Source organism: Asterias rubens, chromosome 6 (assembly GCF_902459465.1).
Source record: "Asterias rubens chromosome 6, eAstRub1.3, whole genome shotgun sequence".
Lineage (NCBI taxonomy): Eukaryota > Metazoa > Echinodermata > Asteroidea > Forcipulatida > Asteriidae > Asterias > Asterias rubens.
In genome coordinates, this window is record NC_047067.1 from 21,415,964 (window position 1) to 21,439,440 (window position 23,477).

Genomic DNA, 23,477 nt, shown 5'->3' on the forward strand with positions numbered 1-23,477 from the left:
ATGAAAAACTAAAATTACATTGTTTAATGTCACAGTCTAAATATACCTTAATAATAAACATTTGTTTGTCTTAATATGTCTTTTCTGTGTCCCGTTACATCTTAGGACACCTCAATGTTTTCATCTCACAGCATAAAAAAAGCCGATATCCTAAAACTTAGAGAGTGTAGCAAATAACTCTCATTACAATCTTGAAAGCTTCAGAGTTTGAGAGAAAAAGTAATTTTTATTATTTAAACCTCACGGTCTTCAAGGCATTATATATGAAGGAATCCTAAATGAGCAACCTGCTTGTTGATTTCATTTGTAAGTAGACATGTTAATTATCTATTGTCGGAGGCAGATGTATTCTAACATTCAAGTAAATGTTCTTGTAAAAAGTAAGTGTACAATTTGCAAGCAAGCACACAATTTGTGTGTTTTGAACTCACAAAGTTGGAGAAAAATGTACTGTTTCTCGGGGTGGAATACTTCCCGAAAGAGTGGCTTTAAGATTTCAGAAAGATAGTGGGTCTAGTATAGACTTTTGTTACCAGGAGGAAAAAACCTTAGCTTAAAATAAGATTTCTTGCAAGGTACACTTATTTACTCCACAACTTAAAGCTTCACAAAATTTTAAAGTAAACTCATAGGTCAATATAAGTAGCCATAATCTTTGCTCTTAATGTTGTTGACTTAAAGACACTGGACACTCGTGGTAATTACTCAACATAATTGTTAGAATAAAAACTTACTTGGTTACGAGCATGGGAGTGCTGTTGATAGTATACAACGTTTTGAGAAACGGCTCCCTCTGAAGTGACATAGTTTTTGAGAGAGAGGTAATATCTCACTCAAATCTTACGCAAGGTGTACAGTGCCTTTAGAGGTATTATTTGCATAGTGGACAAAGATCTTAAAAGCAAATTATTATTTGATATTAATGAAAAACTAGACATTTAAATAAAAATGTCCTTCACAAGTTTTGCCTATCAATTTATGTGACTGGCTGACGAAACCCTACTCTCTGAGCCAATAAGTATTTTGATATTTTCTTGATAAATTATTTAATTGACCAAGTGTAAAAAACATGATTTAAAACCAAAAACCCAATACCAGACATTGTAGTTTCTTGACAGGAATACCTGATACGATGACAGAACTGTTGCATCATAATCAATTGGGCAAGAAAACATTCCTCATAGTAAAAAGTGTTACTAGCATACAATCTGTTGCAAACGATTTTTCTATGATTTCTGGTATTTGGATTTTAAAACTTGCACAATTTCATAGAGGTGCTTGAAGCCCAAAAGTAGCTAAGCACAAACATAAATATGCTTGCCAAAATATGGTTACCAGCCTAACTACCTTGCTATGAGTAAATGTGTGACTGGTATGGTATCCTGCTCCTTTCTGCTGAGCTGAAAACTGCTAAGCAATATTTTCAGCTGAAGCAGCTCTGTGAAGATTACTTTGTTGTGCTTAGCTACAAGAAGGGTCATGAGAGTGCATAAAACAGCACTCTGCAAAAGATTCAAAGTTTTTGCAAAGAAAACCAATTTAAAACAATTGTCTTACGCTGGTAATGTTAAGATACTTTGTTTACATTATAATATACTCTTTGAAGTTTGAGTTGTCAAATAAAATGATTCTATAAATGAAAAAACAAATCTCTCTATTTCCCTTACTTAATGTGCTATTGTTTTACATAAAATGTGTTGTGGGTTATAAGTATTAAAAGTAACTGAAAAGTATTTAACTAAAAAGTATCATACCACACTTTTAATATGAAAAACCCCCACCGTCAAATTACATCTAAGAACAACCACTTTAATAGAAAGTACTACACCACACCTTTAATGCAAAAAAAACCTTCCGTTAAATTACATCTAAGAATAATTACTTTAATAGAAAAAGCTCCACCCCATTAAACACTTTAATTAAAAGGTACCACACCACATCTTTAATACGAAAAACCCCTACCGATAAATTACACCTAAGATTAACCAATTTAATAGAAATAGTTCCACCTCAATAAATACTTTGAATAAAAAGGACCATACCACACCTTTAATATGAAAAACCGAGCCCACTGGCTAACCAGCAAACTCCCAGGCCCTTGCCCGGGAGTCTCAGAGCAGAGGCAACCCTTACCCTAGCCCACTGAGCAACCTCCTTGGCCCCTCAGCACTTAGACATTTAACTCCTCCAGCCAAGCTCCAAGGCCCTTGGTAGGCCCTTGGTCAACTCTCAGATCAGCTAGAAATCCAAGGGAAAATAAATTCTGAAATATTTTCTGTCAGCCATTTTTAACTTTATCACTCCAAAAACCGTTAGATTTTATAACAGCTCATTAGCACAGCAGTGAGAGAGAGAGTGCTTACAGAGTGGAAGGTCCCAGTTTCAAACCCTGCACAATTTTATCAGAATTATAAAAAAGTCTTTTTTTATTGGTAAAAGGGTCCCCGAAGGGATTTGAACCCACCCTGCTCACAGCTCCAGGCGTGTCATTCCACAAGGGGCCATAACGCATCTCCACACAAGACTCTTTTACCGCCATTTTTCTCTTGGCTCATACGCCAGTTGGGAGTGGTCTGCCAAGGCGTGACAAACTCTAACCGTATACTGTTCAGCCTCATCAAAGGTCTTAGCATCCGTCACAGAAAGGTAGCAATGATCACCAAAACTTGTCTATGGACTGATGCAGAACATGCATGGATATACGATCAGGAAATGCGTCTGAAGGAGAGCTGAAACAGTGAAGTTTGCCGCCATTTTGAGCGCCGAGTGATAGCGTCTGAACACGGCAGGACGACGTGTCTAACTCAGCAAGTGGTAAGCTGTTGTAAGCCGTACCCCCGCCTGTCTTTACTCTAAGTTAACTGTTTTAAATGTATTTTATTTTATTCCGAAACGGGGAGGGTAACATTGTAAAGAAGTCATAAGTCATAAGGAAAGGAGTGTGAAAGGAACATGTTGCCTTGGATCGGTCGAGTTGGTCTTTGAAACAGTTTGTTATAAAATGCAAATGGTTTAGAAAGATGTTTTAAAAGTAGAATACAATGATCCAATGATCCACACACATTTGCCACAAAATTGCGTGTTTTTTCTATTACTTGACGAACTAACACGGTCGGCCATTTATGGAAGCAAAATAGTTTGACTCCCAAAAATGGCCGGCCGTGTTTGTCGACAAGTTATAAAAGGAAAACCACGCAATGAGTGGTTACTTAGAGTGATACTTGTGTGGATCATTATGTTCTACTTTTAAAATATATTTCTAATCATATGTATTTTATAAAAAACGTTTACAAACGCTTTTCAAAGACCAACTCGACTGATCCAAGTCAACGTGTTTCTTTAACTAATAAAAAAAAACATATATTGGTATAAAGCCTTGTTCACACAGGTTGATTTTTTTTAAACGGTAAATAAAAAAAACATACTTTGCAACGCAATGAATTATAGCTTCATCAGGAGTGTCCATTAAAACAAACTTACATCTATCTTCCCTACCAAGAATTTAAAAGTCTTTGTTTTATCAATAACATAAACCAACATAATATTCATAAAGTCGATTGGATAACTTTCAATATGGCGCCACCACTTTTTCACTCATTTAAAAAAAAAAGGGGATCTACTTGAGGTAAATTAGATACTATATCATTTCATTTCGAATTAATAAGTGGTGGCGCCATACGGAAGCTTTCCAAATTCTTTAGCTTGACTCTAACCCAATAAACCTCCCTATAAATCAATAAGTAGCTTGTGTGAAGAGCATCTGAATTGGGCCAAAGAATGGCGATATTATAATTAACACAACGTAAATATAACTCAAACTCAAACTGGGTTTGAAGATACGGTATGTCCTGAGCTTAGTCTTTCGGCCAGAATTAGTTCTATAGCCATTATGCAGTCTATTGTACCAGTTAGAGTTAAACACTTAACGTTTCACATTCCTTTGGCTATATAGATGGTACAGTTCCTTTTAAGAATGAGAAATACCGATGTTTTGCGGCCAAGCCCTTGTGTTTGATCACAGAGAATGTACAGCATCGTTATCACGCCATTTCAACCAGTAACTTAGCATTAGTACAAAGGAAAATGACAAAATTCATCCCGGAATAAATCGGGTGTACGTACAGCTAACCGATGACGCGGTAAACTTGTAGAGATTGGGCATTAGTCTGGAGTCGAAATGACCTTAACAAATCTGTGAACTTTTATTAGACAGCTCTGTGCATAAAAATCCCTTTTGGGAGGCTGTTGAGCACAGTTCTGATTCCCACTTACTTGGTTTTTTCCGCTATCAAGAAAATGTCCAAGCCGCCCTAAAACTTTTACAATTCTGATGCAGGGATATGCCAGGTAGAGTCGGGTACAATGACTCCGTGTCTCTAGCATGTTTAATTTCAGAGTTATTAAAGAGTTCGGCTCAAATTTATTTAAAAACCATTCAACGTTCGTTTCGGAGCACAGCCACATACTTGTAACTTTTGGTATCAAGAAGTCTGGAAGCCGCTGTACTTTTTATTTTCTCTGTGCACAAAAATCCCCTAGGGAGGCTTGTTGAGTTCGTTTCGGAGCACAGCCGGCTTCTTTTAATTTTCGGTGTCAAGAAGTATGGAAGCCGCTCTAAAACTTTGAAATTTGAATTTAGGGACTTGCCAGGATGACGCAGGTACAAACTGCGTCTCTCTATCGTTTTCAGTTCCAGAATGATTCAAAAGCATAGCTGAAAGTTTTTATAAGTCCGGGCTTTTTTTTCAACACATATATTATTTGTTTTCTCCATTAATCACCACATGCCGTGTGTATCATGCATTAAATGTCCCAAATTTATGGGGTGTGTCGGGTCTACTCCCGCCAGAACCACCAACACATCAACTGTGGCTGACCCAACCAGGTTCCTTAATAAAGAATGGAACGCCAAACTGGTCCAACAGATGTTCCATTGGATTCAGGTCTGGACTGTTTGCAGGCCAATCCATCCGGTGCACCCCAACATTTTTCAGGTAGTCAGTCACCAGTCGGGCTCGATTGGGGCGAGCGTTGTCATCTTGAAAGATGGCATTTGGTCCAAGAGTCTGCAAGTATGGGACTGCATTCGGCTGTAGAATATCGTTTTGCAAATACCCATCAAACAAGGTGTTTTTCGTTAGATGAGGGTTAATTGTGTCCGATGAGCTCACTGATGCAAATCATTGTGTAAACCATTATTGGTTCTGAAAAGCTTGATCGATTCGATTATTGAGCATTACCTATTGACCATTCACAGACAACGGTAATTTTGGCACATTTGATTTGTGACTTTGCCTCATTGTTATTCGTGTAGCCAAGTTCATCAACATGTGATCATTGCAAATATGGTATCATTTTAAAAAGGAACAGTTCAACTTGCTAATCACTGAAAATGTGTGTATATTATTATTTAGGTGTTTTTGAAGGAGGCTTTAAATCTACCAGCAGAGGACTGTATGCGAGTGCAGCGACCAGTAGAATTCCAGAGGCGGGGCCCATGGTAGAAATTCTTGCGTACAGAATTCTGAGTTGAAGAAGGTGGGCTTTTGTGTCACGACAAAAATTCCTTAGATTTTTTAGACTGACATTTTTACCACAGCCGATTGGCTGAGATGGGTTCTATTGTTATGCAAATGAGGTGTTTATATGGCGCTGATATCGAAACGTCATTCGGCAGATAAAAGACAGTTGGATTGTTGTTGTATGGTGATGAAAGCATGCTGTAGTGTTTTATAAACTAAACGGGATTCCAGCTTCACTCTAATTGTGAAAACTCAGTCATAGCTTTGCTCTAATTACACACACATTGGTATGGAATCCTCGAGAAACGTGCAGTATGTGTTATGGTGATTCCAAAGCACTGTTGGACTCTATTGTGCTGTCCTTGCTGACTGAAATGACTTTGAGTTAATAGGGTAGAAACTAGAAATACACCGTTTTCCGAGGCGAGGATCTCAATCAGAACATTTGACCGAGTTGAGAGTCTTGATTGTCCGTGAATAATGAGGACGTTGTGAAAACCTTGGTTAACCAATGGATGTTTCCATGGGTTAATTTCCAGGGATAAAGCGGTTATACCGAGACTAACTTTTTGGTGAGTTTTGTTGTTTGAAATTAACACTATTTCGAGTGTGCTATGTGTGGTTTCTCTATCCACTCGATGGATGAACCGTCAAAGGACTAATGGTTTAAGCGAAAATCTCCTATATGTTCTCTCTGCGTTTAGAAGGTTTCTGCCACCCTAATTTTATTCTTTTATGAAACACAACAATATCAAATGTACTCAAATGAGTTCACATTCCTTTGGTGAGGCATGGAGGTGAGGCATGGGGGCGGGGGTAAGGCAGATAGGAAAAGAACTGCGCCCTCTTAAGATTTTTGTTAGTTCAAATCAAGGTATTCGGGAATTTTGTTTATAAATAATGGTCAGTCGGACTTGTATTTCGGGTTTACACACGGATTAATCTCTTTCTGTTTTTTTTTTACATTTTTAATTTTAATGTCCTTGCTCTTTAAGTTTGTAGTTATTTTGTTCAACTGAGTGTTGATAACGAGGGGTTTAATTATGGTATGAATGTTCATAGATTATGATGACTATTCATCATAAAGAATCAGGCATCATTTGATTGAATGATGAGGTCACTAACAAGTTGCGTCTCTCTTCCCGTGTGTGGTTTTGGTTTGAATAATAACAATACTTTATTTAGGCATAAGGCAATACATACACAAATATAACAAATTTAGTACGTAAATAAAAATGTATAAAAATATAAATACCGCCCTATCTATACACCACAAAAAAAAAAATTAATGCAATTATAACGAGGAAATTACATGGAAATGGAAATGGGACACCAGGGAGCCACAGACATAACACAAGTTGTTAATCACCATACATAAAATAAAGCTCTATATTTGGAGCTACCGTAATGACAGGAAAACCCCAGAGTACCAACCCAATGTTTGTAAGGTAATGGCATCCGCCTGCCTCTGTCTTTGTGAATCGGCTGATCTCAAGTCAACCCCATGCCCTGCACTTGTCGCTTTTTGACCAGTCGGAAATGCGTCACACGAAAATCATGAGTCACTTGCCGCATCCCACCACGGGCTTCTCATGCATGTACACGTAACTGTCGCTCCTATAACAGCCCACTCTAAACCGTAGAAGTCCCGAAACGGCCCATTGATTTCTTGCAGTAAGAATCGTCTGATTTTATGAATGGAAGACTGATAATTGTGTCACGTGCATGCGCGTAACCCAGGGGTAGTCCAACAGTACAGTGGATCTGGAAAGTTCCTGACTTTGATCAACGCCAAAGCAAGACAAGGATTTTAAATTGCTCGTCTTGAATGTTTCATTCTCGGAGCAGGAGTAAACGGTAAGTCGGTGAATTTTTTATTTTTTTATTTTATATTTCAATTATAAGAGTAATTTACTATAAGCAATAAATCATGATCAAAGATTGCTATTGAAACAGCTGTGTGTTTAGTGTTAGCCTACGTAGGTTGAAGCTAGGCATATGATATGTGTACACTGTATATGTGTTGAAAGGTTAGCGTGTTAGACCCAATAGTTTCAATAAGTTTCAGAATGTGTTAAATCAACTCTACTCTATAAAACTATCTGGTCACAAATTTTGCGTAAGTTTAAACCATTTCTGGATCACTTGGAATCAAATCAGATTCTTAACGTCAGGGTACCCTGATCCAGGGTAAATTCTGACCCAGTGACCCAGAAGTGTTAAAGGGTGAATATTAAGTGTTAAGTTAACCCAATACGACAGACCTAAAACACAAGCAAATAATATCTCCAAGTGCCGAAGTGTGACCTGGGTTTAGTCAGGATACGTTTGAAGTGTTCCAACCCCAGCCAACATTTGGGAAATCCCCATAATCGGTTAGTGTCAATGCCTATCTTGAGTAGCTTCAGTGAGATGCTTGACCAATATAAATCAAACCACTGAAATGTAAAGAATCATGAGTTGGTTATTTTGAGAGGGTTGGGCCAGAGTTGTCCAAGGTTTCCCAGAATAAGGCAAGACTGCCAAACCGTAAAGTGACTCAAAAGACGTGCCCATCAACACGGATCAGGTCCCTAGACACATTCAAAGGAAACGAGTCGGAAGGAAAAACTGTCTCAAAAGTTGCCTTGTGGTTGTGTTTTTATTCCAAGTGTTCTTTTCTTATTAGTCTTATTTCGACCTGTAGTGTAGATACGCCCCCAGTAAGAAATGTCAAAGATGGATTGCTATGAATGGGGCTTTGATAATAGGCCTTTTGTAAAATCCTAAGATAACAGTTTTAATAAAATATATATTCAAAGCATGTTGAACAGCTTCCATCTTAAAGTAGAAGGTAACTTAACCGTATGCATTATAAAATAAAAATAAAAAAACAGGTATTCACCAAAACTTCCACCTTCAATGAATTGTACTTTATGCGGATAATTAAATTGAACCCCAACTGAGGCATAGATTGCTTTTTGACTTGCATGTGCGAATCTTATTAAATTGGAAGTACGTTCCCATTTGACGTTAAGAGTAATGAACCACCGGTTGCTTTTTCTGTTGGACAGCACATTGCATTCCCACTGTCTGATTATATAAGAAAACGAACAAGTTACCGCTAATGTTAGGCTTTTAACAAAGTTTCTCACTTATTTCCTGCTTTGGAAGACAGTGGATATGAGATTAGTTTCCAACATAATCTTTGAAGTAACAGCATTTTAGAATTGTTTTCCCCCCAAAATGTTCAATCACTTGGCAAATTCGTTTACGATGTCCCTTCAATAAAAAGTATAGGATTCTTGCATGGTGGGAGTATAATTAGATGAGGGTTTGCGGTAGATGTGATAATAGTTTTTGGTTATGAGAAGAACCGTTGTTCAATTGTGAATATTGATTGAACATAATTTAAAGTTTGCAAATCAGAATCAGAGTTTGGTATGACTGCATTTATAATACACAAAAACAAAAATAGGCGAGGGAAAACATTGAATACAATGGCAGACTAGACCTGCAGGATATTATGTAAACACAACTGCACTTTGACAAAACAATATTATTAGAATGGAATTCGGTATTGTTACAAAGGTGGATGCCGGCATCGTTTGACTTGCATAAACCCGCTCCACACAAAGATCTGTCCTCTCTTACCTTGATTTCTGAGGTCTATTTTTGATTATTCTTTCTGACTGGCATTCCGGACAAGTTCACAGTACTTAGTAATTATGTACGCATGCCTGCTTGCATTATAAAATTACTGGACGACTGTGCAGGCCTACAGTCCAAAAGTTACAAGAGATCTTCATATAGGCGCAATTTATTGGAAAATAAAAGTAATTCTACCAAAATATAGATTAGGGCATAATCTTTTAAAAACTTAAATCATTAAAGAAGTCTCCAGATTTGTCTTATCAAAATCACTGTGAAGTAGAGCAAGGGGAATATGATATAAATTGCATTCCCGCGCGGATTGCGTAAAAGGCACCATTCACACGTTCCCGGTCTTTGGTTTCAAACAATCACCAAAAATATGTCTTTCGAGAAAACACCCTGTCATTGTTGAGATTTGTTATACTTTGTTTTTTTAGAGGAAGATTAGGCTTACGGTATAGGATATGATTTACAGTTAACCTCTTGTTTCCAGATTTAATAACTTCCCAGGGAAGTGCACACATTAAACCAATCAACCTTCACCCAATGAGTTCTTTGAAACCTTAAAGTCAATGGTGGGAGTATTGCTCATTAAGTATTCAGTACGAGGAATTGTTACTGTGGGGGCATCCATAATAATATTTAAGTTTTGAGCATTTCAAATTGCCTTTTTGAACGTGGGAAGGTGTTAATATTTGAAAAATCTAATAAAAAAGGGCAAATCAAATGTTTTCATGGATGGGTGATGAGCGAAGAAAGTTTACACATAGTTGATATATACTTAAAGGTGGTTAAAGGGAAGGTACACGTTTGGTAATTGCTCAAAACAAATATTAACTTAAAAACTGACTTGGTAACGAGCATTGAAGAGCTGTTGGTAGTATAAAACATTGTGGGAAACGACTCCCTCTGAAGTAACGTAGTTTTTGATAAAGAGGTAATTTCTCACTCAAGTAATAAAAGGCTTCTAGCTAGAAGTATTTTAATCTTATCTCATCTGAAACCACACAAATTCGTCCAACAAGGGTGTTTTTTCTTTCCTCATTTTCTCGCAACTTCGATGACCAATTGAGCCCAAATTTTCACAGGCTTTTTATTTTATGGTTATGATGGGATACACCAAGTGAGAAGACTGGTCTTTGACAATTACCAAACGTGTACCTTCCCTTTAAGTTCTGAATGGCCTCCAGTAGTTCCGGGGGGAACCATATAGTTTTGCTTCATGTCTCGATTCAGTAGTAATTGTTAGATAGAGGTACCAAATCGTCTGTAACTATTGTCCATAAATTATTATACTTTTTTCCCTGTCATCTTAGGTCTGATAATTACGTCACCATGACGTCCACACTGAAGGCCATTTTGATACTCTACCTGACCTGTGCTGCAGAAGCATTACCAGTGGTGAAGACTGATTATCACAATCATGCACAGCTGACGTCAGTGATGACGTCACTTTCAAAAATATACCCGGATACTAGTTACATGTACAGCATTGGAAAATCAGTGAAAGGTTTAGCTTTTTACTTTCGGGCTGTTCTGTGGAATTATTTATGCATTTCTACTTAACAAATATTACTTTCTTTCATGTATTGTCGTAGAATATGGAGGGTGTAAGCAATTTGTCAACCTTCATTCCATCGTAGTAGATGTATTCACGATAAGCCCCTCATTACATATTCACCACCAACCATTATTCACTTTTGTATATTATGACAACGAGTTTGAGTGATGTGGGAGAAGAAGCTCTATTATACAAGGATGATAAGGGGAGGGAGTTTCATTTGAGATGCTAGGCAGGCTTGTGTATCTCGAGCTCCTAAAAGGCCTCGATGTCTGGAACGATTTTTATGCAAGACATTTAACTAACCACAACCGCATAATGTCCTGCAATAACGTTACTCACTCATTTCTCTCCTCTATCATTGTTTAGGTAGAGACCTTTGGGTGATGGCTGTTGCTGGGAGTAAACCAAATGGTCGGGTAACGGGCAGACCAGAAGCTAAATACGTAGGCAACATGCATGGCAACGAGGTGGGTTCTAGTCCTATAGGCCTTTACCCAAACATAGGCTTGGGCCCCGTCATCCGCTTCGGGCTCCATTACAAAGGTTTCAAACAGCGTGTACATTGCACGAGGTAGACTTGTGGACAAGTCGTTAAATCGGCCCCACGCGCTGAGATAGTGGCCTCGCGAGATCACAGCGCGTGAGGCCGATTTAACGACTTGTCCACAAGTCTATGCACGAGGTGGTTCGAACATCAGCCGTGGAGCCTAGAGCCCGCCGGAGCCCAAAAGATTTTTAAGAAAGACCAATTTTCTTGAGTGTTTGTTTCGGAAAAGTAAGAATGGAAAATGAATATTTCAAAAACAGATTCCTTGTTGTTTTGTCCATTCAGGCTGTCGGTAGAGAAATTTTACTCCATTTTTTGGAGCATCTACTTCTGGAATATCAGAATGGAAATAGCGAAGTAATACAACTAATGGACACCACAAGGATCCACATCTTACCCTCTATGAACCCAGATGGGTTTGAACTATCCACGCAAAGATGTAGAGGGGTTGACTCAAGGTAGGCAAGCATTTCTGGTATATCCTAATGATAACTTATAAATAACTTAGTATTCCTTTGATAAGGGCACAACATTTACAAGGTTTTTTGCATAGTTTGAATTGACTCTTCAAGTTACCTTTCTCCTCAGATCGAACGACAACGGCTACGATCTTAATCGGAACTTTCCGGACTTCTTTGAACCAAACAACAGCCCACTTCAGCCGGAGACACTGGCCGTGATTCAATGGATACAAAGAAACCAGTTTGTCCTGTCTGCTAACTTCCATGGAGGAGCTCTGGTTGCTAACTACCCCTACGATATAAGGCCGCCTGGTAAGTGATTACGCCCCTTTCTTGACGCTTGTCACACAAGGCAACTTTTACTGGCAACTTGAATGCAACAACTGCAGTGATTACGCCTCTTTCTTGACGCTTGTCACACAAGGCAACTTTTACTGGCAACTTGAATGCAACAACTGCAGTGATTACGCCTCTTTCTTGACGCTTGTCACACAAGGCAACTTTTACTGGCAACTTGAATGCAACAACTGCAGTGCAAACTACAGGACTACTTTGGTATAACCATCATGAGTATAGTTTTTTCAAAACAAAGTCTTACGATCCCTGAGAATAATACGTGAACATTCAAATGTGAACGAATTCTCTTCTTGGAGATTGTCTTATATCTGGAACTTCTGACTTTTAAATTGCCTCATGGGACATGACGTTCTCTCCAAGATAGACACACCTCATTGTAACTGTCAATGATTATGTGGTGCTTGCTCTCAATTGTCCCTACCTCATAGGCTAGTCGAACAGTGTAAAAATGAGAATTGTATTTAACGATTTGGAAAATTCACATTCAAAAATTAGTTTAGCAGACCCTTTCTCTGTACTTTGATTGGCAAATTGCTCCAGCAAACCCCTCATCATTTTAAAATTATATAAAATGACTTATCTCTTGGCTTAGGGGAATGTTTCACATTTTTCATTTCAAAACAAATTATATGTTGTCCTATGTGTGATATACAAACAATACATATTTATGTTCATAATCTCTCCACACAAGACGCTATCTAGAGGGAGATGGTGAATGCAAAAAGAAAAAACAGTGATCTATTTCATTTTGTTGATCACAGAGGCTGAAAACACCCTGGAAACTCCATACCACCAAAGTCCAGACGACAAAGTGTTTAAATTCCTCGCCAAGACGTATTCCAAGACACATCCACGAATGCATCTTGCCAATGAGAACGCATGTGGTCCGAACAGCGATGCAGGCTTTACGGATGGGATAACCAACGGAGCAGACTGGTATCCTGTTGCAGGTATATACACAAATTAATAGTCATGTACAGGATCTTTTCGAAACCACGAAATTTGTATCTGTTGGCTCAGTCAGCGACCTTAAAACCGTGGCCCCAGTGCCGAACCGCATGAATACCAAAAGTTCCTATAATAGCTTGAGAACGAAACCATGCTTTTAAAATTAGGTCCAAGGAACCACCTTTGCTTTTTGTAACAAGTGTTTACTTTTTCTCAATAAAAAGGGGTCAGTATAGATTTTGATTTGTTTTTGTTTTTATTTGAATGGGTGGAATGTTTTATAGGGAATACAATTTCGGATAAAAATATCGATGACTTTTCCCAGCTATGGCTGTACAATACAAAATCTCATTTTAATGAAGTGTAAACAAAAAATGGTATTGAAGGAAAGTATTAATTGTTTCATGTTTAATTGTCACATGTAAAATAGTTTATACTTTGAAATGCATTTTGGTTTTGCGTGTCTAATAAAAAAATCACTACAAAATACACACTATAAATTGCCGTTATATACAAAAAATAAATTGACAACTATAAACATTTATGAAAGGTATGACAATATGCAGGCGTAGTACAAAGGTTTACAATCGGCACGTTATGAATAAAATCAGAAAATTAATATTGTCTGTTTTTCAGGTGGGATGCAAGATTACAACTACGTCTTCGGTGGTTGCTTGGAGATCACCTTGGAGGTTTCTTGCTGTAAGTACCCCACCGCTTCCAAGTTGTTGAAGTTCTGGAACGAGAACCGGCACCCAATGATGGAGTTTCTCAAGCAAGCAAATCAAGGTATGCTCACACAAAATGTTTTGTCTTTTCAGGTTTATTCATTCTGTACATTGTATAATCTTAAAACTTCTTTTCCCCTAATAAATCATGCGTTTACATACCAATAAAATTCTTACATAACTTCTGAATTTGTTTATACTGTTTGTACTTACTTTTAGGTGTAAAAGGTCAAGTGTTTGACACGAACAGGAACCCAATCGAGGGCGCTAGCGTATGGGTCCTGGAACACAAATCGCCTTTACCTCTCTTCACCACGGCGTCTGGAGAATATTGGAAAATACTTCTGCCAGGATCGTACACATTAAATGTTAGTATATTGATTTGGTATCCCAATAATAACCCAATTTCAACAAACAAAGAAACGAAAAATAAATAACTGAATAAAATTGTTTATCAATATAACACGTAGCAATATTATGGTGATATTTCCTTCAAGTGATGTCTTAATTTTATCAATTAGGTTACAAATTAAATGTTTTGATAATTAATCATTGTTATTCTTTCTTTCAGGTATCAAAGTACGGTTTTGTGACCCAAAACCTCAAATTCAAAATCCCAGAAGGTGCAAATGACGCTATAATCTTTGATGTCACTCTTAAAGACACCAAAAGTCACCTCCTTGTATCTGAACAAACTGAACCCACGCCCTCACTTGCTATGATTTGGTCAGTCACTAAGAGGCAGTCCATTGTAATGACAACGGTTGTATTATTGATGCAACTATGGATATGAATTCGAGGAGAGAAAGCAGCATTTTAGTCTACCTTCTGGCTCAAGACATACTCTTCAATTTGACCAATAAATTTAGACATTAAAAGTTTCAAAACAAAAGGCATGAGCTGTCATTTTGTGTCACCATCTCACGGCTTTGTCTCTGGCTTCGGCTTTCTTAAACTAAGGAGCCTAAGCTGGAGTGGAAGCAAATAAGGGTGCCCATCACTGTAGCAAACCAAGTCATAGTCCGAGGGGATGATGTCTTCAAGCAATAGCTAGGATCGTCGTTCCCACAATATCCAGTCTTTCACTGAGTTGAAACGGGTCACTAGCTCTATGCTCAAAACTTCAACTATATTCATAATATTTATCTCAAATAGCAATTACTAAGTTTTTCATAATTATTTATAACTTTGCAGCTTCAGGGCACAACGTCTTTCGATGGGACAATAAATTGAAAAGTCTAGATTTTCTTCTTAGCAGGTATTTTATTTGAAATGACATGTCCATTATATCCATAAACGTATACCACAAAAAGATCACACGTTTCTGTCAATCATGCACCACTATTACACAAAATTGTTGTCTTTGAGAAATATTTTCTATAACCACATTGAGGTGTGTAAGAAGAAATAATTGGCCGACACATTTCTGTCATGAAAAAATAAGCGTAGAACTATAGTTACAAAAAGAACTCACAGACAATCGTTACATAAAAAAAAAAGAAAGTTAATTCCCTTTTTGCTTTTGTTTAGCAAAGTATATTCATGTAGGGTAAGGAGGGAGCATGTGCCCCGGATGACACGCCCAAAATCGACCTAGGTTCGTTATTTTTTTAGTAAGAGAAAAAAGGGTGGGTCTTGGCCACTGGCAACAAGACCACACTGTACAGCCATGTGCAACTTTACCATACGGACGCATAGGTGTAAAACTTCTGTTCTGTTAGTCCTAACCCCTTAATTACACCAATTACATCAATGCAACTAAGCCATAGTAAGGCATATGCTTTCTGTAACTAAAAGTAGGCAACTTCATACATGTACAGGAAACTTACACAAGACGGTAATAGATCGATAAAGACCCGCAAGAAGTAGGGCGCTTGGTACATAAAGTTCAAGGCTGGAAATATATTTTAAAAACTTCTAAAAGTTTTGAAAAGTAAGGGCTTAGCTCAAAAGCAATCAGTTTGGGGTATTACTGTGGCTACAACATGTATATATTTTGTTGAACAGAAAACCCATTGAAAAATAATTTGGTTAGAGATTTATGTGCCAAACTATAACTAGCAGGAAGTTAAATCAGTTACCATGGTGCATGAACCGATGACAATGCTGAAAGCAATCATGCTGAAGAAAACACCTGTTTCAATGTGTGTTGTGTCAAGGGTGTGGCAACAATCAAAACAGAATGTCATGATGAGGCGACATGGTGACCCAGAAATTGTGGAACAGATTTTACAGAAGGAGGATTGGTCATTTGGACAATCTGACAGGTCACTGATTAAAAAGTTCAGACCATCACCAATCATCAAGGAATAAAAGCACAACTTTCCGACTGATTTTACTGTCTTTCAAGATCATTATTATACTCTTGACCTTTTAGTTCAACATAGTCCTTGTCACAGAGAAACCCCCATGTTGATTTGTTTAAATGCATATTCATAAGCTGACATGAATATTGATGACCTGTACCCATATTGTGAATAATGCAAAAGCTTATAGAAAGCTTCTCTCTATCCACCTGTTGCTGCATTGTCTTGAATTGTTCTAACTTCTGTGAAGTATGGCCAAATATTTTGTCATGTATAGAGTACAAAGCATTTTTATATCTAGGCAAGAAAATATTAGTCATAATATAAAAACAAACTAAAATCTCTGTATATACATATGCTACTTCCTTTATGACACAGAAATAAATTGTACTCCTATTTAAAAAAGAGTCTGTCTACAAGTTCATCTTCTATTACATTTGATTTGATGCCCTTTCACGTTAAAGCAACGTCCTTTCACGTTAAAGCAACAAGTCTCGCGATAATTTCACCCTTGGTCCCCATTGGTGTCAAGGGTCAATTTCTCGCGAGACTCCAATCATAAAAAAAATATATAATGCAGAGTTATCTGCACAGTGTAACAACAAATAAAATGCGTAGCTGGAGGCCAAATACCAAAATATAGTATACAAAATAAGCGATCTGTAGCCTAATTATATGGTTTAATTTATAGTTAATGCGAATAAAGAGTTTGCACATCACACCATTTTGTGCGATATCGACTACCTAAGTAAAAAATGTCTCCTTTCAAATATTAAAGTTCGAACTGACATAAATTGCAAATAAAATTGTCCAATCATCGATTTTTTTCCCACGGAAATAGAAAAATATGCCCAGCCTCCACACCCCCATGAGTGGTTCAGCTGCGTTTGCTACACATCGGAGTAGTGAAAACCCAACGGCCTCGCGCTAAAAGCCGGCATAAAACCAAACATTTCCGTTCGCGGCACGTACACCCACATCCAGTCCACCTCACGTTGCTGACCTGAGTTCACCACCACGACCTCTGCCTCAACCACGCTGACCTCGTCCTCGTCATGCGCAGTGTAATCCTCAATCACCACGTACGTCTCAATCAAGGGGGCGCTAGCCTGTGATCTTATGTGAGTGTTGAATTTGTTGGGACGCGCTCGTGATTTTTTCATTGGCTGGGGAAAGCGACAATCAGGTATGTTTTGTGAAAAACTTGATTGGGATTGGTTGATAGTTTTTGAGGGGAAAGTATCCACAGCTGATTGGTCGGTGGACTGCTTATCAGATGATATAGACTGGCGCTTTGGATTGGCTTGTTGGGCAAGATGGCGGGAGTTTGAGTCAGATGTGTGACTTAGTTGCTTGGGCAGAGATTGCTCGCCGGAAGAAGATGCCAAGTTGTCCCGATGATTATGGTGACTTGGTGGCTCTAAAACAAAACAATAAACAAGTATACTATATGAATGAGTTCATTAAATATTAATTTTTGTTTTTACCCACATTCACCGATGTGTGTTAGCACTGTATACTCAGTACTTCCCCGAGTCCTGTGAAAAAATATCACAGGCATGTTACTCGGGTGGGATTCGAACCCACGACCCCACGAGTTCATTAAATGTATCGCTACTGTATAGAGTAATGAAATGTGAACAGTGTTAAAACTGTAGATGAATGGAACAAATTGGCACGGGCACGAAGAGCTCACTAAGGAACGGATACCCGGGAAAAACTTGTTTTAAATTATTTTAATCGAGATAATTAATGACAAAAGAAAGTACATGCGAGCCGGTGTCGCATGCATTATGTCCTCTATGCAATACTATCCGGAGGACATTATTGCATATGCAATAATGTCCGCCGGACGGTTTTGCATATACAATCGTGTCCGCTCGGACGCTGCTGCATAATGCAAGTGTGTCCGCCCGGACACATTTGCATATGCAGTTGTGTCCGCCCCCGTGCAAAACCGTCCTTGCAGTTAATTTAACGCCTTGGTCGACGGAACACGTTCGCCATTTTTTTACGAGCTATTCGTGCATGTCATAAATGACATGGGAAATGTTCGGCCGTTGGGTGTTCGCTGCAATCATACAATACGTGTACATGTATATTCATGCTGCATATACGTAGGTTCAGTGCATGCACGCTCATGTACATGTCAGCCGGACGGTTTTTGCATAGCCCCCGGACACGATTGCATATGCAAAAGTGTCCGGAGCGGACAGTATTGCATGGTGGACACAATTGCATTTGACACCGGCAACTATGTTTTTTATTGTGCCGAAAAATGGCAAATCCAGTAATGTATGGGAGTTTGTTTTTGTTTCAATGCTAACCTTCCTCGGATGTCATATGCAGAAATATTCTCGGAACAAATCCTTCCTCTTGAATCTTGGAATGTTTCTTCACGAACAGCCAATCAGAATCGTCGGTATTCAGCACCTGGACACACTCCCCTACGTCCAATGAAAGATCGTCTTCATTCCTCGCTTCGAAGGCGTAGACAGCCACGGCTTTCCCAAGATCCTCTTTCACGATATCGGTCCTTCGACTAACTGCGCCCTTCTCTTGATGATTATCCCTCTTTTGAGTGGTAGAGTCCAAAGAAGCCTTCATTGCAGCAACAACTTTCACGATGTCCTCTCTCGATGCTTCCACGGCAGAGATATGCCGGGCGCGTCCATTTGGATTTCCAGGGGCGCTACGTCTCACCTTCCGTTTCTGTTGGTTGGAGAGGGGGATCTGCAAAGCACGAACGTTAGTTGCTGATCTTGTTGCCGAGGTTGCAGAAAGGTCTTCTTTAGTCTGGTTAGTTGATCCGGTAAAAGATGCAGATTTATACATCTTCACGGGCAATGGGGGAATTCGATCGTCTTCATCAACTCCGGAAGTTGTTTCAGCCGCCATCTTGGATGTACTGACGATCCTTGCCTCCTTGAGTGCGTTGGCGGCAAACTTTGGTTTGTGGATGAGATTTTTAGGCGGTTGATTTGAAACGACCTCGGCACGAACAGTTCCCTTATCAATGACAGTCTCTAAATGTACGTTCATTTCATCTATTTGTATAACCGAGGACTCAATAGTGCTGGGAGTAATCTGACGGGACTGCTCGTCTTCCTTCTCACCGAAAATCTCGTCATTTGGTCCGGGGTCACTTTTGCATACTGAGGTTAATCGCTGCATCTGAACTCCTGCTCTATTTCGATTTGAACCATCCAAATGTCGTTCCTCGAAGTTAACGTCTGTCACGGCACCACGATTTGAATATTCCTTTACAGTATTTGAGTTCACCGATCGTAAGTCAAGTTTGACATTCGAAAAACCCTCTCGATTTACAGCATTGCGAGTTGCTTTCTGTGTTTTCATTTCAACTTTATTAGTAATGAAAATATTGTCAATGTTTTCTTCCTTCACGGTGAGGTTTGGCGAGCGTGGAGACTCATTCGTGACCTCAGTTGACACTCGTCTGAGAGAGCTTCTCCGTCGACTCTTGACGTTCGATCTCTGCGGGGTAGGTCTCAACTTCCCTGCAGGCAACTTCACCGAACCCTGAAGTTCTTGAGACCGACGAGGGGTTGTCCTGTGAGCCGGTGGGGGTACCGAGACGGAGCTTCCTCCTGGGTGGATATATTGGTGATTGATCGGGCGCTGAATGATCTCCATGCGAAGGCAGACAGACGGCCGAGGGCGACTCACATTGGTGGCTTCACTTAAAGGTGATCTTTCTCCAGTTTGGCGCCATTTTCTGGCCGTGGATGACTCGAGCCTGAGCTTTACTGCACTTGGATCCAGTGCACGCTCCGAGGTTGCTCGCATGTAGAGTGGTTTAGACCTTACTAGGCTTCCGACTGCACTAAACTGTCCTCGGTTCCAATGCTCAATGTTTTCATTGTTGATATTTTGTGTGGAAGTTTTTGTCAAGTTTTTCATCACGGGTTGCTTTTCCTTCCTTCTAAACGAACCCATCTTTTTAGACCTCCTTCTGAGACTCTCCATACTTGGGGACTTCTTTATTCTTGAGTGTCTTTGTTTAGGAGCAATAGGAGAGTTCTGGAGAAGAAGAGGCTCTCTTTCGAAGACGGAATCATCGGTCATGACAGACTCACTTCTTCGCGTCTTCTTTGGGGAGTATACATTCATGGCTTTCATGTCTTCGGCAATCATGTTCACATGGAGATGGTGATGTCTTGGGTGCTGGAGATGGTGATGTCTTGGATGCTGAATCTGGTCATCATTGAATACAACATCATTTGAATCATCACTGTGGGTTCTCTTCACTCTACACATACTATTTTTAGATTCCGTAACCTCTGACCTCGGAGCCTTTTTTCCAGTTGCTTTGTTGTTGTTGTTATCGTCTTTGCCGATTTCAGACGCCATGCTGAAACTACCCAGACTGACGGCGTCTATATTATCAAAATCGACCTCGTTCAGTGTGGGTAGGCACCGACGCTGCCTCACCCAAGTCGGTAGGTTGTAGTGTGCCTTTTGGCTCCCGCTGCTGGACGGCGTTGTCCTGGGGTCACGTCCGTAAGACTGGGCTGGAGTTTTCTGCTCTTTAAAGGTGTCATTAGTTTCTGTCTGATCAATGATTGAATCAATGTTAGTGACGTCATGTTGGTCTTGGGATGAGATGAAGGTCTCTTCAAAGAAAGTAAAGGACTGTACGGTGGCAGGATCGCGTGAGAGAAAACCGGCATCTTGGGGCTTTGTGCAATCATCATTTGTCAGTAGAGTCTTTTCAGCATCTGAAAAGAACAACAGTACATAAAATCAAACTCTAGAGGGTTGATACATAAAATGAGATGTTCTTGGTTCATAGTGAATACAAAAAAGTGGCGGTCGGATTCGGCATCTTATTTTCTAGTAAAAACAAAGTAAAGACATTGAAAAGTGGGTCAAAGTTTGGAGGTACGTCACAGCCAGTCACGAATTACTTGAACAAAATAATGCAAATAAGACAACGTTTGACTGTACAGATAATTAAATAAACCGTGTAAAAATGTGTACCTCCACCGACGTACACTCCCGCGTAAGATTCCTGTCGTTCAAGTTCTCGTCCCGTTTCACACTCACGACCTGATCCTATGTCACCGTAGAGGGCGCTGAAGCCTCCTTGAGATGCTAGAGAGACATCGCTCCCTCTCCTCTCGAAGGAGACAGATGTTCCCCGATTGCGGACGTTGGAACGAATTTTACCAGTCCTTGGCCCAGCGAAACCTAATGATGGAAGACAATGCAAAACGTAATTCGACACCAAAGTGATTTCAAATTATAATTAATTTATCCAAAACGCAAAATGATTTGTTTTTAAAAGGGATAACGTTTAGGTTATTAAATTTAGTTATAGGGGACACCAAAGCTGTCAATATTTGCTTTTTACCGTCATCAGGGAGATTTTGTACTACAAGCAGGGTAGATGTAAAAGTGTCCATAATCCGAGAGATTTTGAAAATTGTTCATCATTTAAAAATAAAACATTTTTACGATATTTTTTAAGAACTCGAGAGGGTTGTCAGCTCTTCTGAACGGGTAGACAACCTTGTTAATTAAATATCTTTTTAGGGAGTATCCATGGAGTAGATTCTGCCCCCCCCCCCCCGGCCACCCACGGCGAATTTTGTAAAAACTCGCCTGAGTGATGGCGCCCTCTTTTGAACCATCATTCTTCAGCCTTAATATTTTATCGAGCTAGGAACACACGAGATAAGGAGGAATAGTCCCAACGTTTTAAACAGGGGAACGGATTTTTTGGATTGCAAGGAATTAGGGTTATAATTATTGATTATATATATCAAGTTACAAATCAAACACTGCGATAATACCGTACCACACCGTTTGTAGAATATTATACAGTATAAATTATAGACAAAAGTAAAAGTAGACCTCCTTCCTCCTGAATAATCATAACTTATAAGAAGAGTCTCATGTCTAGAGCACGGAGAGCTTTTAATTGCTCAATGCGGAGAGAGGAACATATAATACAGAATGTTCTTTCTACTTATGTGCTCCACAAGTAGTCACAACCGTAAACCACACCATTATTGGGAAAACTGAGTAAATATACAAATTGAGTCAACGGACAGCACATTTTCTATCTGGTTTTAAGTTTTGTTTTTACTGTGTAAAAATGCTTACCTGTTTTTGTAAATCGCCTCAGCTTCAAAAGCCCCACGCTTGGACACAGGAATGACATCACCAAAGTTCTCATCAACTTGACAGAAATGACAAGAGAGTGTACATCACCAATTACATCATCCAAACAACGCGGACATTACTCTGTAATGTCTTATGTACTTATTTAGGCCTGTAGCTGTTATTTGTTTTGAAGGTAGCAGTTGAGTTTCAAACCCAGCGCCACACACGATTGAAAGAATGCGATTGGGTTGCCCTGCTGCTGGTGGGCCTTTCAGCTTGAAAGGTCACATTCCAACGTGCAGGTTGTTATCGCTGCATTCAATTTGGCTACCCCTCTGTGTATGGTGATTTCGTGACCATGTTTACCCTCCAAAGATTTCACTGATTTTACTAATCGCATGAGTGGGTTTGTGGTTGCAGGCTGGATTTATTCTCAGACGGATCAGCAACAGGTGTAACAATAGAGTGGTAATTGGGGTTTTAAGATGTCACTTTTATTACCAAGTCGAGCTTTTTTTTAGCTGGGTTGGTTGGGGGAGGGGGGGGGGGGTGGTGCAGCCCTGCGCAAATTTAATTTTGAGTTTATTTATAGGTGTCTCTTCTCGTCATCATTCTCTGAGTGCTCTTTTGTGTTTTGATAGAAACTAAGTGGGGAAAACACAAACGAAACACAATTGTGGCAAAATATACACTAAACAATAAATAATAGCCATATCATAAATAATTAGATGCCCCATTTGAGAACCGTAACGTACATTTATTGCAATTTTTTGCAGTGATTCATTTAAAACATCGGTTGGTAAAAGTAGCTCCCAAGTAAAAACTTCACTCTCGGATGATACCACGAATAGCACAAAATAAAAAAATTCGGAACCTCCAACCCCACAAAAACACAACACAAACGCGTGTTATGTTTGAATTTCGAAAGACAGTTTTGTGTTCTATTTTGAAGAAGGTTAAAAACACTGAAAGGTACAACGAAGTTGTCGGTGTAAGTATTCTTATTTTTTTAAACAGTGGTTATTTTTTTGTCTCGGAGACATAGGCCCTCAATGGGGTTTTTCTTCATATTTACTGATGAGAGTAGGTATTTTATTTTCCAAATTGAGGCTCGTTTTGAAAATTACATTATATAAAGTTGGAGGAGGAGTGACGGGCCCAGGGATTCCCATATTCAGCAGGGGATTAAAGTGAATAATTTTCCCGTTGCATTGAAAAGTTTTAGTCTTTTTAATATTTACCACTCAGAATGAAAGTTTATTTGTACCGAAGGGTAACAATC

At 39.2% G+C, this 23,477-nt stretch overlaps 2 protein-coding genes across 3 annotated transcripts; one reads left to right on the plus strand and one right to left on the minus strand.

The window, feature by feature from the left end:
* Positions 1-2,513: 2,513 nt before the first annotated feature.
* On the plus strand, positions 2,514-16,471 carry LOC117291889 (carboxypeptidase M-like). 2 transcript variants are annotated; one of them, XM_033773885.1, is made up of 11 exons: positions 2,514-2,814; positions 5,415-6,094; positions 7,263-7,379; positions 10,472-10,665; positions 11,086-11,186; positions 11,552-11,724; positions 11,855-12,039; positions 12,846-13,034; positions 13,669-13,821; positions 13,980-14,128; positions 14,332-16,471. In XM_033773885.1, the coding sequence occupies exons 3-11, from the start codon at positions 7,351-7,353 to the stop codon at positions 14,551-14,553; spliced, it is 1,395 nt and encodes a 464-aa protein (XP_033629776.1). In that variant the 5' UTR covers positions 2,514-2,814; positions 5,415-6,094; positions 7,263-7,350; the 3' UTR covers positions 14,554-16,471. The 2 variants fall into 2 exon arrangements, with proteins under 2 accessions (XP_033629776.1, XP_033629774.1); XM_033773883.1 differs by lacking the exons at positions 2,514-2,814; positions 5,415-6,094 and having other exon boundaries at positions 7,087-7,379.
* Positions 16,472-16,566: 95 nt separating this feature from the next.
* On the minus strand, positions 16,567-22,406 carry LOC117291887. Its single transcript, XM_033773881.1, has 4 exons — positions 22,196-22,406; positions 21,068-21,277; positions 18,394-20,805; positions 16,567-17,486 (listed from the first exon to the last, which is right to left on the minus strand). Exons 1-4 carry the CDS (start codon positions 22,266-22,268, stop codon positions 16,957-16,959), a joined length of 3,225 nt encoding a protein of 1,074 aa, XP_033629772.1. The 5' UTR covers positions 22,269-22,406; the 3' UTR covers positions 16,567-16,956.
* Positions 22,407-23,477: the final 1,071 nt, after the last annotated feature.